At 30.5% G+C, this 13,767-nt stretch overlaps 1 protein-coding gene across 1 annotated transcript in view; it reads left to right on the forward strand.

Annotated features, from left to right (window-relative positions):
• LOC106683405 (retina and anterior neural fold homeobox protein 2) overlaps positions 1 to 13,226 on the forward strand; it is a 62,899-nt gene extending 49,673 nt beyond the window's left edge. The window contains exons 3-4 of the mRNA XM_014424850.2: positions 7,022 to 7,112; positions 11,651 to 13,226. Coding sequence (XP_014280336.1) covers positions 7,022 to 7,112; positions 11,651 to 11,880 — 321 coding nt within the window. The 3' untranslated portion in view covers positions 11,881 to 13,226. The remainder of the gene's footprint in view (positions 1 to 7,021; positions 7,113 to 11,650) is intronic.
• The last annotated feature ends 541 nt before the right edge of the window (positions 13,227 to 13,767 follow it).

Consider the following 13,767-nt stretch of genomic DNA (forward strand, 5'->3'; position numbering starts at 1 on the left):
AACTTTTTCAAACGTTTTGCATTAATCATGTACCTAGTACCTTAGTATATTATTTACATATACGTACATATAATAATCCATTTGTTATCAAGTAAATTATATATTTTTTTTTATTTAATAAAGTGTAACTCTTATGTTAGAAGAAGATAGTTGACCGTATGATGTAAGAAGATAGTACAGTTCAATGAAGGTATCAAAATAGTAATAAAACACTATTTATTGTAAACTAACGTTTCGCCCCAATTTTTAGGGCTTCGTCAGGGCTAAATGAAAAAACAAGATACAAACGTTTATAAGGTATAGAAAAAAGAATTAATTATAGCAATAAAAGGAAGTATATCTGTAGGTAGACTGGAAACAAGTTACTAATAAATATAACCAGGTGTGATAGAAGTTCTAAATATAGATCTAGACAAATAAATTGCAGGAGACTACTCATCAAAATTAGTTATAAATATGGTAAAGAGGTAGATGTAAAAGGTAGAACAGATAGGTAAAGAAGATATGGTATAGGTGCGGTATAGTAGTATATTGCGGTATCTACGTTACCTACCTATTCTACCTTTTACATCTACCTCTTTCCCATATTTATAACTAATTTTAATGAGTAGTCTCCTACAATTTATTTGTGTAGATCTATATTTAGAACTTCACCTGGGCCCTGTTTCATAATAAAGTACAAACTAATGATATTAGTCTTGTAGATTTAACTTAATACAATTACACTGACTTGTACAATAGTAACTTGTACTTTAGTACTTTTTAACTTTTGTAATATCACTAGTAGTTCTCCCTTTTATGAAAAAACATAAGTATTAGTGTAATTACAAGGTTGTTTTTACACTTGTATTATGAAGCAATACTATTAGCTTTCATTATGAAACAGGGCCCTTGTTATATTTATTAGTAATTTGTATCCAGTCTACCTACAGGAATACTTCCTTATATTGTTATCATTAATTCTTTTTTATATACTTTATAAACGTTTGTGTCTTGGTTTTTCATTTAGCCCTGAAGAAGCCCTGAAAAGTGGGGCAAAACGTTGGTTTACAATAAATAGTTTTCATTTACTTAATTATGAGAGATAGTTGACCGTGGATGACGAACTAGGAGAAGATGGTTGGGGGTTGCGGTCAATGATAAACACAAATAAGTTGGATTAACCTATTTTATTGTGCCAACGTTTCGGCTAGAGTTTCTAGCCTTCTTCAAGGCTAAAAACAGAACAAGATAACAACCACAGTAAGTATAGAAAAATAAAAAAAGAAAGTATATATAAACAGAATAATTTTACACATAAAATGAATAATTTTACAAAATAGAATTGATAAATAAACACTTTAATAAAATGAAGTGATGAGAGAAGCGGGAAATAAAATGTATAGATAGGTAATTGAAAAAGTGGGTAAAATAACTTAATTAAGGAAATAAAATAAAAATGAAATTATATAATGCAAAGAAGTATTAGTTATTAATAATTTAAAAATTGAAATATGAAAAGAAAATGAAAATTGAGAGGAAGAAAATATATGTAACAATAATAGTTGATAAAGAGGCAAAATATAAGAAAAGTATACCAAGAAATGAATGGAAAAAAAAAATCTGAAAACACCAATAATAATATAGTGAACAAAACTTTTAACGCGGGTAAGGAAAATGGATAAGTGGAGAAAATAAGGGGTAAGAGTAAAATAAAGAAAGGGGAAAGAAAACAAAAAAACAATAAAAACGAACCTGTTAGCTGGAAAATCAAACGCCGATTTTGATACCTTTATCTTTATCTTTATCATCCTACAATATAACTCTTATATTTTTATTTGCTTTTTTTCAATTCACTAGTAAAATTGGTTATTTAGTTTGCTAATCACTGACACAGACCAATTAAATCTAAAATAATTTTTAATTTACAAAACATCAAACGCATTGGCTTGAGTAAGCTACAATATTAAAGCGATCATAAAAAAATTAGACGTGCTAACACGATAACAATACACAATACATTATGAAAACTAAATATAGCTTTTTGTATGTGCCCTTGGAGCGAATGCCTTTATTGTTGGATATATACTGAGGGGGGGCTTTCTATTTTTGTAACCATTGCTCATGACGTAGCGAGGACAGGTAGGGTAGGGTAACTAACGTATCGGCGATGGTAGAAAGTTGAGGATGGAGGCTAAATGGCGCAGGGGTCGCTGGTGGAGTAGGACTATTTGCCCGTCTGATTAGGCTCTTTGTGCGGCTCCAACAATGCTGCCAATTGTCGGGAACAATGGCTAGGGAGGGTTAGGGGGGTGGGAGGGTAATGCTTCTCCCCACAGCCAAATTGGGGGCCAATTAATATCTAATCCCAAGGCAGCAGCCAGGCTAGAGGCTACCTCTCTACAATACATTAATTACCGTTCTCCACTTGTGGAAAAATGTGTAATGAAACTAAATGTGATTTAGTTGGCATTGTGTCCTTAATGGCACCACTTTCCTCCAAGCCATTAACTCTATTGTCTTCAAACCATCCACCTTAAATGATGCTTAATGAAACTGGGACAACCTGTTCTTTTGTTTACTTCTACCCTTCCGGTTTGCTGTTAACACGTCTTCGTTCCCACTTGACGAGCAGATTTACCGTATTAACAAATTATTTGGTCACTGCTTTTTTTCTTCACGTTTATCTATTACCTTTTGACAAGAGAATCTCTTAAATATATATGGGATCTGGCAAATAATAACCAGAACGACACGGTGCTTTTACACTACCCAAAACGATACGGCATTTGTCAGGCAAGTATTATTTTGTTTATTTAATAGGATGTAAGTACAAATAGCGTATCCAACATTTCCAATTTAATACACCAAAGGATATTTTTCCTTCCCGGAACACTCCCCGCCTAAGACACAAAATTAGGAACTAGTTTTAAACTTAGGAAACATTTATTAAAAACGATTGGAGGAGTATTTGATAAGAAAAAAATAGTTAAATTGAACAACATCGAAAATTGGCTAAAATTAGGAGACGGCGTGAGACCCAAATTACCTTTTAATTTAAGATACTGCTATAAGTTAGTATTTGTCAATGAAAGTCACGTTACGATCTCTCAATGAGATCATAGCACCAAAAATAATAGAATTCGGATTAAGACATCCATTAAGAAAGGATCACGGTAGCAGCGTGGTAACGCGCCTGTCTACCAACCCAAAGGTTACGAGATCGAGTCCCCAGCCCTACCCGGGATTTTTTCAAGCATATAAATATGCAAAACTCACTCACAACCTTCCCCCGAGCATTTGTGAGGCCCGTAAGCCAATGGGTAGCACTCACGAAAATAGGCGTGGGAGTGACGAAACCACCCTATGAAAACTTCGTCATGAGACGCGCGACGTATTTCCTACGTACATCGCGCGAGGCCTTGGACCACTGTGGTCTGTCGTGCCAATGATAATAATAATAATTAAGAAAGGATCGCTCCTAAAGGGTGTGAAAGATTGTATATAAGTTTTATTTGGAAGTTAGTTGCATGAGGCAATTTGACTCTTCGTCATACTAGTGAGAAAGAGTCATGCGCTTTTTCATAAACTAAAGAAATAATTATTGTATGTATCAGGATTAACCAATGGGATATCAATGATGAACAAACTCCAGTTTTTCTTAATTGACATATAAAAAAATATATATAATCAGCCAAATTGGAAAAAATTAACATATATTGTTCATATTTAAATAATGTATATTTAAGAAAATCGGTTGAGCTAACAGTTTTTCCTTGATTGGTGAAAAAAAAAAACCAAAAAAAAAAACCTTTTTTTTTTTTAAACGGCCTTTAGGACCACAAGAATACCATTACCTTTGGCTTCTCTCTTGTTATTGTATCTCTTTTCCTTCCATTTTTCCCTCATTATCTCCACATGCCTTTGTTTTCTTTCTTCTGTCCACGCGACCTCCTTTTTTTCAAATTTCTCTTTCCGACATGAACCTTGATTTCCTTCAGTCTTTTCCTGTATCTTTCTCCGTCCAGACAGTTCTCGTCCGTTATTTCTAGTCTTTTCGTTTCTTCCTTTATCTACCTGATGTATCCCCCTGAAAATTTGTGTCCTCGGATTTTTTGGAATATTTCTTTGTTTAGTCTTGGCCATTTTTACCATATGTCGGTGGAATTTCAGTCTTCTCATCCTCATTTCTGTTTCCAGGTGCTTTGTGTCTTTGTAGACTTCTTTGTTGGGTCTTAGCTTGTATCCTTTTTGTGTCTTTTTTGGGGCCGTAGATTCTTCTTAGGATTCTTCGTTCTATTCTCAGTAGTTCTTTCAAACTGAGGAGGCATGTGGTTTCCATCCCATATAGTATTAATTTAACGACTGTGATGTTACTGGTTGCCAAAGTTAGTTTCTCTAGTTTGGTTATTCTTTCCTTCATACTTTCTTTATCCGAAAAGAGTTGTTGTTGTACATAACAAACATCTGTTTGCTTTTTATAAAATTTGAATATATGTGTAGATAAATCTATCCATATTAATTCTTGAAACTTGCGCAATATACCCTCATTGAAAAAAAATTGTACATCAATAGGAGTCTATTATCAGTAAAAAAATCAAAGTCTGCGTTTTTATGTCCATTTGGCATAAATGCCAAATTGAAGAAATTGAAATTTTTTATATCTCAATATTACAAATTATGATTTATACTATTTATCTGTAGACATGAACCTACTGGAAGAAAAAAACATTTAATCATCATTTTCATCTTTTATCAGAATTTTTTTAATCTCTCAAATCGCGGAAATATTCCATGTCACGCAAGGTTTATACATACTCGATTTTTAATTTTTTTTTTCCGTATATGAAATATTGGGGGAGGGGGAAGGGGAAGGATAGTTTGTATTAATTCACTTGTAGGACAATTTTCTGTTATTAAATCTTATTATTTTCGGTCAGAGGTAACTTTATTTCCTTCAATATTTTTTTAGAATGTTGTATAAGTTATTTTTAAGTAAATTATTATGAAATATTGGGAGAAGATGGGGAGGGTTCAAAAGACAATCTGGCTCCATTATTAATAGTGCAGTATACCGTACTACATAGTATGGTTCCAAAATTTGGTGTACCTGAAACGTATGCCATGCGAATTCCAGCTTAGTCAAAACAGTACAAAAAACTTTTTTTACAAATTAATACAAACATTATTACGACTGTACATAAAATCCATCAAGTAAATTTGATGAAATCATAATGGCATGGTACAAGCATGTAGAGAAACTACCCATTGGTAGCACTCAAAAAAACATTTTTACAATATAAGGTCTCGAGGGCATCTTCTTTTCAGACGCCTCGGAGGATTGTCCGGAATAAAACAGGAAGGAAGATTAGAATCTAATGGGTTTGAGTGGTTAGGGAGTTTGTAATGGAAGGATTGATATCTGGTTCGGGCTAGATCGGTTACAAATGGACCACCATTAAGGTCTTAGTGGATGATTTTATTTGTGACAAAGTAGGGAGCATTTAGGATTTTACGAAGGATTTTGGACTGTAAGGATTGGATACGAGAAGAATTCGAAGATTTAGTCGTTTGTCCAGATGTAGTCCAAGGTAGCGGATACAAAAAAATTTAAAATTAAAATATAAAATGAACCGTATGATTCCATTGTTTACTTTTTTCTTTATTTCCTACAAATTCTACCGCAATAAGGACTGTTTGCGATAAAATTTTCTTTTAGCTCGACTATGATACCACCAAATATTTTAGTCTAATAAGGGTGCCATGGAGAAAACGTTTAGGAACCGCTTGTGTACACTATAGATAGTATACATATAATATACTGTTCTATCGTATAGTATACTGTATAGTGTACTAGCCCTCTTATTAGAAATACTAGAAACCTTTAAAAAAATAATAATTATTATTATTATAGTCCATTGATGAAACTTTGTAGGAATATTTTTTTTTTATAATATAATTAGTTGTAGTGATAAAATCTCCTCCTTGCAAAAATCCTTTATTTCTTTTAATCGTTAACAATGTTTCGGGCTATTGTCAACATCTATCTACAACAAAATTCATATTATACTACAATTTTTAAAATTTAAAACAATTACCTTAATATAAATATATTATATTAATGAAAACTCGTCCAGTAAAGAACCCATAATATCAAATTATAATAGGAAATAGAAGAATGCTTTTTAGGAGGGGGCGTGCATGAATGAAATATCAATTTTGGTACAAACTGACGCTTGTTTCTTGAGTATTTTTTAAGGATTTTTCAGAATGAAAAATCGATATACGATTAAAATAGACAAAAGTTCTCATTATATGCTAATATTGTCTTTTATTTTCGAGTAATCTGGGACCCCTCTAGAGGGCTTTCGAAAATAGTATATACATTGAAGATTTAAATAAAGCGTTTTCAGGATAAAAAAAAAAAGTTTAAAAGATTTTTTCTTTAGATGTTCTTATGATTCCGAATTTCAGGTTTTCCACCTCTTCCAACTAAAATATAAAATAATATTGTAAAAGTTTTCACAATTTCGCTCATAACTCGAGTACTAAGCATTTTTAATTAAAAATACCCAATAAAATAAGAAGGCAGGCAAAATTTCCTACAAAATGCGTGTATACTATCTGATTTCTGACCAACTTTAAAAGTACCTACAGTCTGCAAAAAGGCTTCCTGTGAAAAACCACAATTTCTCCTTTAATATAAACCACAATTTTGAAGGTTTTTCGTGCAGTTTTTGTCAGTCTTTTTAACAAACTGTCACTAGAGAAACTTGATTTATTTTATTATAGATTAATATTAGAAAGTCTATTTTTATTTTTAGCGTAGTATCACAGACACATACTATTAATGTAAGCGTTACAATTGCTATATGTTATTTAACTCAAGACCATTCACCGTTCCGCTAACATATCAGATTATTACATTAAAAATGTTTTTATGTGAATTATTTATAGTATTTTATGCAAATTAGTAGCTTTAAGTTATTTTTTTTAATAACAAGGTAATTGAACAAACTATAATGAAAATTTCTGTCTGCAGGTTTGGTTCCAAAACAGGCGAGCTAAGTGGAGGAAAAGGGAAAAGGCACTTGGGAGGGAAGCACCTGGATACCAACCGGAACATCCTCCAGGTAATAATTTAAATATTAGAACTAAATGTCATTAATTCAAATTAACAATAATATACTCACTGTTGATTTCTTTTATCTTATACTGACGGCTTCTAAGAATGACTGAATATAGTCCAAGTTCTAAGAACGTATTACAGTTATAGGGCAAAAAAAAAAAAACCTAAGAAATATGCCTTACATTACATATAATACTGATTTCATTGAGATTATTTTTCATGTTTCAAACAGGGAATTTCATAAATTAAAATATAAAAAAAAAACTTTGTTCTGAAACTTAAAAATAACGAAAATTTACAGTCATGGTAGTATTTTCTTTTATCTATATATCTTTAATTCAGGGAGTTGTATTGTTATCATTTACATTTCTTTTCCCTTTTTCTGATCTATTTTTTTTTTTATGAATGAATATTTGAAATTAGAATAGAATGGAATATATTTTATTTATGAAAGTCAAAGTTTTGTACAAATTCATTACATAAAATACGATTATAAAATAAAACCCGAGTCTAGTGCTCAATTACAAAAATAATAAACAAAATATAAAACAGAACAGTAAAAAAAAAAATAAAACAAACTGGATAATACAAAACTATTAACATAATATTCATTACTCCATTATATTAAATTTAAAATAATGAGAATCATTTTAAATAAACGAAAGAGTAATATGATTATAGATATTAATTGGCTTTGAAAACTATTAACATGCAACTATTCATATGCCACTTACAAAATAAAACTTAATTAATACTATTACAATGTAAATATAGTCTGTTCAATCTGGCTTCAATATCGATGTTCAATATATTTTCGATGTTTTGTAGGTCGCAAGATACGGCTTTAAGATATATTGTCTATTTTCTTGAAAGGTTGGACAATGTAGGAGGATGTGGTACAAACCATTACTGAAATAACTCTTGCAGAATGGACAGAGTTCGTTTGCCTTGAAAGTGAGGGTTTTGCTTCCATAGTGTAGTTTGATATGCTCCGGGTTTCCTACTCTTAGTTGTCTATTGCACCTTAATTATTTTTAATTTATTCTATATGTTAGATTTGCTTCAGGTTTGAGTAGGTTGAAACTGCAGAGAGGTCGGTATGTGGGGTTAATGATGAGTTCAATGCTCTATTGATATCAGTTGAGAAGTTGTGGTTCAGGATCTTTTCAAGAATATCGCCTTTATGTTTCAATATTCCGTTTTCGTATGAATTCATTTCTACATCCATATTGGTGGGCTATCATATTAACTAATATTTGAAATTACTAATACTTAATGCCCTCAAATTGCGGCAGATTGTATTAATTCTCTTCAATAAAATAAAATTTACAGATGAAACAGAAATGGCCCACATAAATAATATATGTAATATTTATAGATTAGTAATATATGTAATAAAAGGTAGATAATTTTATTTGTGACATAATAAGGAGCATTAAGAATTTTGAATTTTAGGACTTAGATTCAGCAGAAATTTTAAGGTTTCGTGAAGTCCCACATGTGGGGCATATTTCTTGGGTATTTTTTCCCTTATGTAATGGAAACAAAAGCAAGACGAGTACGAAAAGCCCTCCAAAAAAAAAAAATTAATAATTGGTCCATTGATTAAATTTTTTTAAAACATTCCGTTTATTATGAGATCGAAGAATCAAAAGAGTTCATACAAATTCCTATGCTGATGGAAGGATTTCTTTTTTTTGAGGGGGGGAGGTGGGGTGGAAGGCATAAATTAAAATGTTAAACATTAGTTTTGGTACAAGTGAGGCATATTTCTTGGGTATTTTTTCCCCTATGTAATGGAAACAAAAGCAAGACAAAACAACCACTTAAGATTTGTTATAGACGAACAAAAAAAATTCACAACATGTGAATATGTTGTGAATTTTTTTCAGTTGTTTGCTTATAATTTTAGTACTCATAATTTTCCAAAGATGAAGAGTCATAAAAAAAAAAATATTAAAGCAAGTTGAATTTCTTACAAATTTGTAAATTTCATTTTCGACCATCCAGTGACGTTCCTAGAGCGCGCTTATGAAAGGCCACTTTTCTGTTTTCTGTAAAAAAATCTCTTCTAACTGTTTGATTTGTAACTCAGTATCAACGACATATACCTAAAACCAAGTATTTTACAATGTTCAGGTATGTCGAGATCAAAACGGACAGGACACATTAAACAGATTATCACGAAGAATCGTTGAAAAAATTTGTATACCTTTTCCCTGAAAACGCTTTATTTGAATCTTCATTGTCTGGACTATTTTATAGCACTCCATAGATCGCAGATCAGCCGAAAATCAAATGTAATTGAGGAAATTTTGTTTACTATAAATTTTATATTCATTATTATTTCAGAAAAATCCTTAGTGCTCTAGTTATTAGCAAACAATTTAAACTATCATAATTATTAATTAAGATATGTAATCATCTATAATAAAGTATAACTTATGGTTGAAAATTTCGTATTTCTTTTCATTCCATCAAATTCAGCGTGACACTCAAGAAACATGCGTCAGTTGTACCAAAACTAATATTTCATTAAAATGCCCACATTTTGTACCCTCCCTCCCTAAAAAACTTCCTTCTACTGAAGTAATTTTTATAAACTCTTTTTGATTCTTCAATTTCATAATGAACAAAATGTTTTTACAAAGTTCCATCAATGGATTTTTTACTTGGAAGCAGTTTTGGTACTTCACTACCTATACTACCACTTCAGGTGCATACCCTTTAAGGTATTATGTCTAACCAGCACTACTTAGATGAACTACATGCAGTGGGAACCTGCGCCCTAATAGTACAAGAGCCGGGAAGAAAAAAAGGCAGTTATCTCAACCCAATTTTTGATTACTTTAATGAAAACTATGCATAACTACTAGTCAAAACTGATGAGTCGGCCAAGTACAGGTAGGGGGAATAAAAAATGGCGGCTGTTTCAAAACCTTAAAAAAACATTCATTTTTCATTCGGAGCTCTATATCTTAAAAACTACCAAAAACATTAGAAAATCTAAAAGAACGTTATTTGAAGAAGAGTAAATTTACTGAAATATTAGCCCTAATAGAGCAATTTACGTCCAATAGTTCTCGAGATATAGCCTTTAAAAAAAAAAAAAAATTATAAAAATGTACGGAAATATCAATAGTTAGTTAATTTATTTTGAGAAATCTATATCTCAGGAACTATGTGACGTACAGATATATACTAGCAATCAAATTAAAGCTAGTTTAATGTGCTATAAAGTATTTTATGAGATTTACTTTCGTAGGAATAGTAGTTTTCATGATATTTGCTAAAATAAATTGATTTATAGTTGTTCGGACAATAAGTTTGATTTATGAAAAACTTTATTTCGGAAACCATAGGACATCTGTCACCACTCAAATTAAAGCTAGTTAAATTTACTATAAAATAGTCAATAATGTTTATCTTTGTAGGAGTAATAGTTTTTGTGATATTTGACGAAATAAACTCACAAAATGTTAATTTCGAGTTGTTCGTATAAAATGTTGGATTTTTAAAAAAAATATACCTCTAGACCAATAAGACGCACATATGTCAGCCAACATTCAAAATAAAGGAAATTTAACTTACTATAAAGTAGTTTATAACACTTATCTTCGTAGGGGTAGTAGTTTTTTATGATATTCACATAGGAATATAAATTTGGCAAATGAAAATTTTTCCGAACAACTACAATTTATTTTAGCAAATTTCATAAAAACTACTACTCCTACTAAAATAAACGTCATAAACTACTTTATAACTCATCGAACTAGCTTTAATTTGAGTGCTAATAGATATCTGTACGTCACATAGTTTCTTAGATATAGATTTTTCAAAATAAATTAACTAACTACTGATATTTCAGTACATTTTTATGATTTTTTTTTTTTTTTTTTAAAGCTATATCTCGAGAACTATTAAACGTAAATAGCTCTATTAGGGCTTAAATATTAGCAAATCTAGTCTACTTTAAATGATGTCCTCTTAGATTTTCTATTTTTGTTGGTAGTTGTAAAGATATAGAGCTCCGAATAAAAAATTAATTATTTTTAACGTTTCGAAACAGCCGCCATTTTTTATTACCCCTACCTATACTTGGCAGACTCATCAATTTTGACTAGTAATTATACCTAGTTTTCAATTAAGTAATCAAAAATGGGGATGAAGTAACTTCCTTTTTTCTCCTCTTGGGCTCTTGTACTATTATCTACATTTTGTAATCTAACTCCAGTAGCGTACAAATATTAAATTACCTTTACCTACTTAAAACCAAGTTGATTATAATTATACTAAATAACTATCACAATCATGTATGTAAATTTAAAGATATGCCTAAGAAAAATTGGTTTGATCGATTACCTCATACGCCCATTCCAATTTTCATCAAAGTTGATATGCATTTGCTATTAGTATTTTGAAAAATATATTACGCAGTTTATTTATCTCGTAAGTTAGTGTTATTTTTTATTATTACATTATCTAAACAAACACTCACAAGATAATTTCGAGTTTTTTAAAGACTTACTTTTTCTGTCCTAGGCTATGGAAGTGGTCTAGAAGTTGGTGAACCCCTTTGGGTACCTCCAGGAGTGCTTTGGGCTGCAAAGGGTGGACCTCCCCTACAAGCATTGCTGACCCACTACATGTTGGGTGGAGTGCCAGCTCTACCTCCTTTCCTCGCCAGATTATCGCCCTCTCCACCAGCACCTGCGTCACCAAGAGCACCTGAACCTAGCCATGAACCTTTCTTTCCTGAACCAAAGGACTAAACATTCCCTTCATTTATTATTTTATTATTATTTTCTTCATAAAGCTGAACGAACGAAGTCGGCTTATCATGTTTATATTGTAGATTTAGAGAGAAATTGCTGAAGTAGATTAAATCAATTGCAAGTTTGTTTATTTTTTTTTTTATTATAGTTTGTGAGCAAAGTAATATTTGTATCCAAAATTTTGGAAATCGCTTCGAGTATTTACTTCTGGCCCGCAGTACAACAAAAATAATTATTTAGTGACCGGAAAAGCTGTCTAGTTGTTAAAAATGCTTTAATTGTCTACACCACCCTAACATAATACCATGGAAGTGTAATCGTTAATTATTTTTATGAAAAATAAAGGAAACGCCATTGCTGTTTGTCCGACTTCTACTAACCAGGGCATCGATGAAGGTTTTAGTTCCATCAGCGTGCAAAGTGAGCTGAAATTGGCAACTATATCTAAAGCTTTATAAATACCCAGAAATATTATTTGTACCTTTATCTGGCTGTTACCTAAACAATAGCCACCGAACCCGTTTGCTGAAGTCACTTAAAAGATAATTAAACATCTTTAATCAGGCAGATAAAAAATGTGTTTATTTATTTTATACTTTTAAATACAATACACTGGAAGACTCTTTAAAAAAGAAAACTGATCGTAAAAAGTAAATAAATTATTAAACAATCATGAGGGTGTTAATATGACAATAAGCTGGCAAAGAATCGAATACGAGAACTTTGCCATTTGTCATACTTTGAGAACCGAAGTGGACTAACTCACATTGTGAAGATTCGGAATAAAATGAATACACTTTTTTAAATCTGTACGTCAAAAATTTGTAAAATCTTCTATCTAAATGGTTTTTCTCAAAATTACATCAGGTGGGTACCTCCACTCTGATTCTCAACGTCTCATATACTTGATAGTAACGAGAAATCCGTATAGATATTGAAAGAATGGTTTTTGATGTATTTGGGGCCCAGAAGTAAGTTTTCTAATTAATTACCGAAATTTTTTTATAACCTTTTCCATAAATCAGGAGAGATCATTAGGAAAAAATTTAAAAAAAAAAACAAAAAAACATTTGGAAACCACAGTACTCTACTTATAACTCTAGTCATTAAAAAAAAATATATATTAGTTGAAGCATTAACCTGCAATGTATCAATAGAAAATTATCTAAATTATTAAATTAATGAATTTCATTGAGTTTATCTCTCATTATAAAACACTAATGATAGTTATAATCTAATGCTAGGGTTGTGATCCCTTAAGATTAATTTCTTCTGTGAAGCAATAAAGAAACGTTATTGTAAATTAATATTTATTTATATTTTTAGTTTGTTAAATAATTATTTTTCCAAACACTTTTATTTCTTATTTGTAAATAAAGGTAATTCATTTATTTTATGAAGATTACTTTGGCTTAAAGTTTAGAATATATAAAAATATGAATTATAGAAAGCTTTTAGAAATTGTGTAATGAAAGTAAAATATTTATATACATGATATTCATAACAAAAACACAAAAGAAATTAAAAAAAAAGTCATAAAGTACCATTATTATTACCAAAAAGAATTTAATAAACTTTATAGTAGAAAAGACATTGCGGTTCTTCATGAGATGAGAATCCATGATGTGTTACATCTAAGTTTCAAATTATCATTTCAATGTGATTAGATATATATAAATAAAACAGTCAAACATTTCAAAAAGATAATGATAGTTAAATTCTTTTATTTGATTAAAACTATTGACTACTAGTGGAGATGAATTCATGCATCCCAAAATATAACACTGCATATTGAGATTTTATTTTCTAAAAACAAAATTATTTTAATTAGCTCTTCCTTGCTGTAATACTTTATTTTTTCATTCATTAAAAGTAAAAATTATA

This window comes from Halyomorpha halys, unplaced genomic scaffold (assembly GCF_000696795.3).
Source record: "Halyomorpha halys isolate HHAL.00 unplaced genomic scaffold, Hhal_1.1 Scaffold481.1, whole genome shotgun sequence".
NCBI lineage: Eukaryota > Metazoa > Arthropoda > Insecta > Hemiptera > Pentatomidae > Halyomorpha > Halyomorpha halys.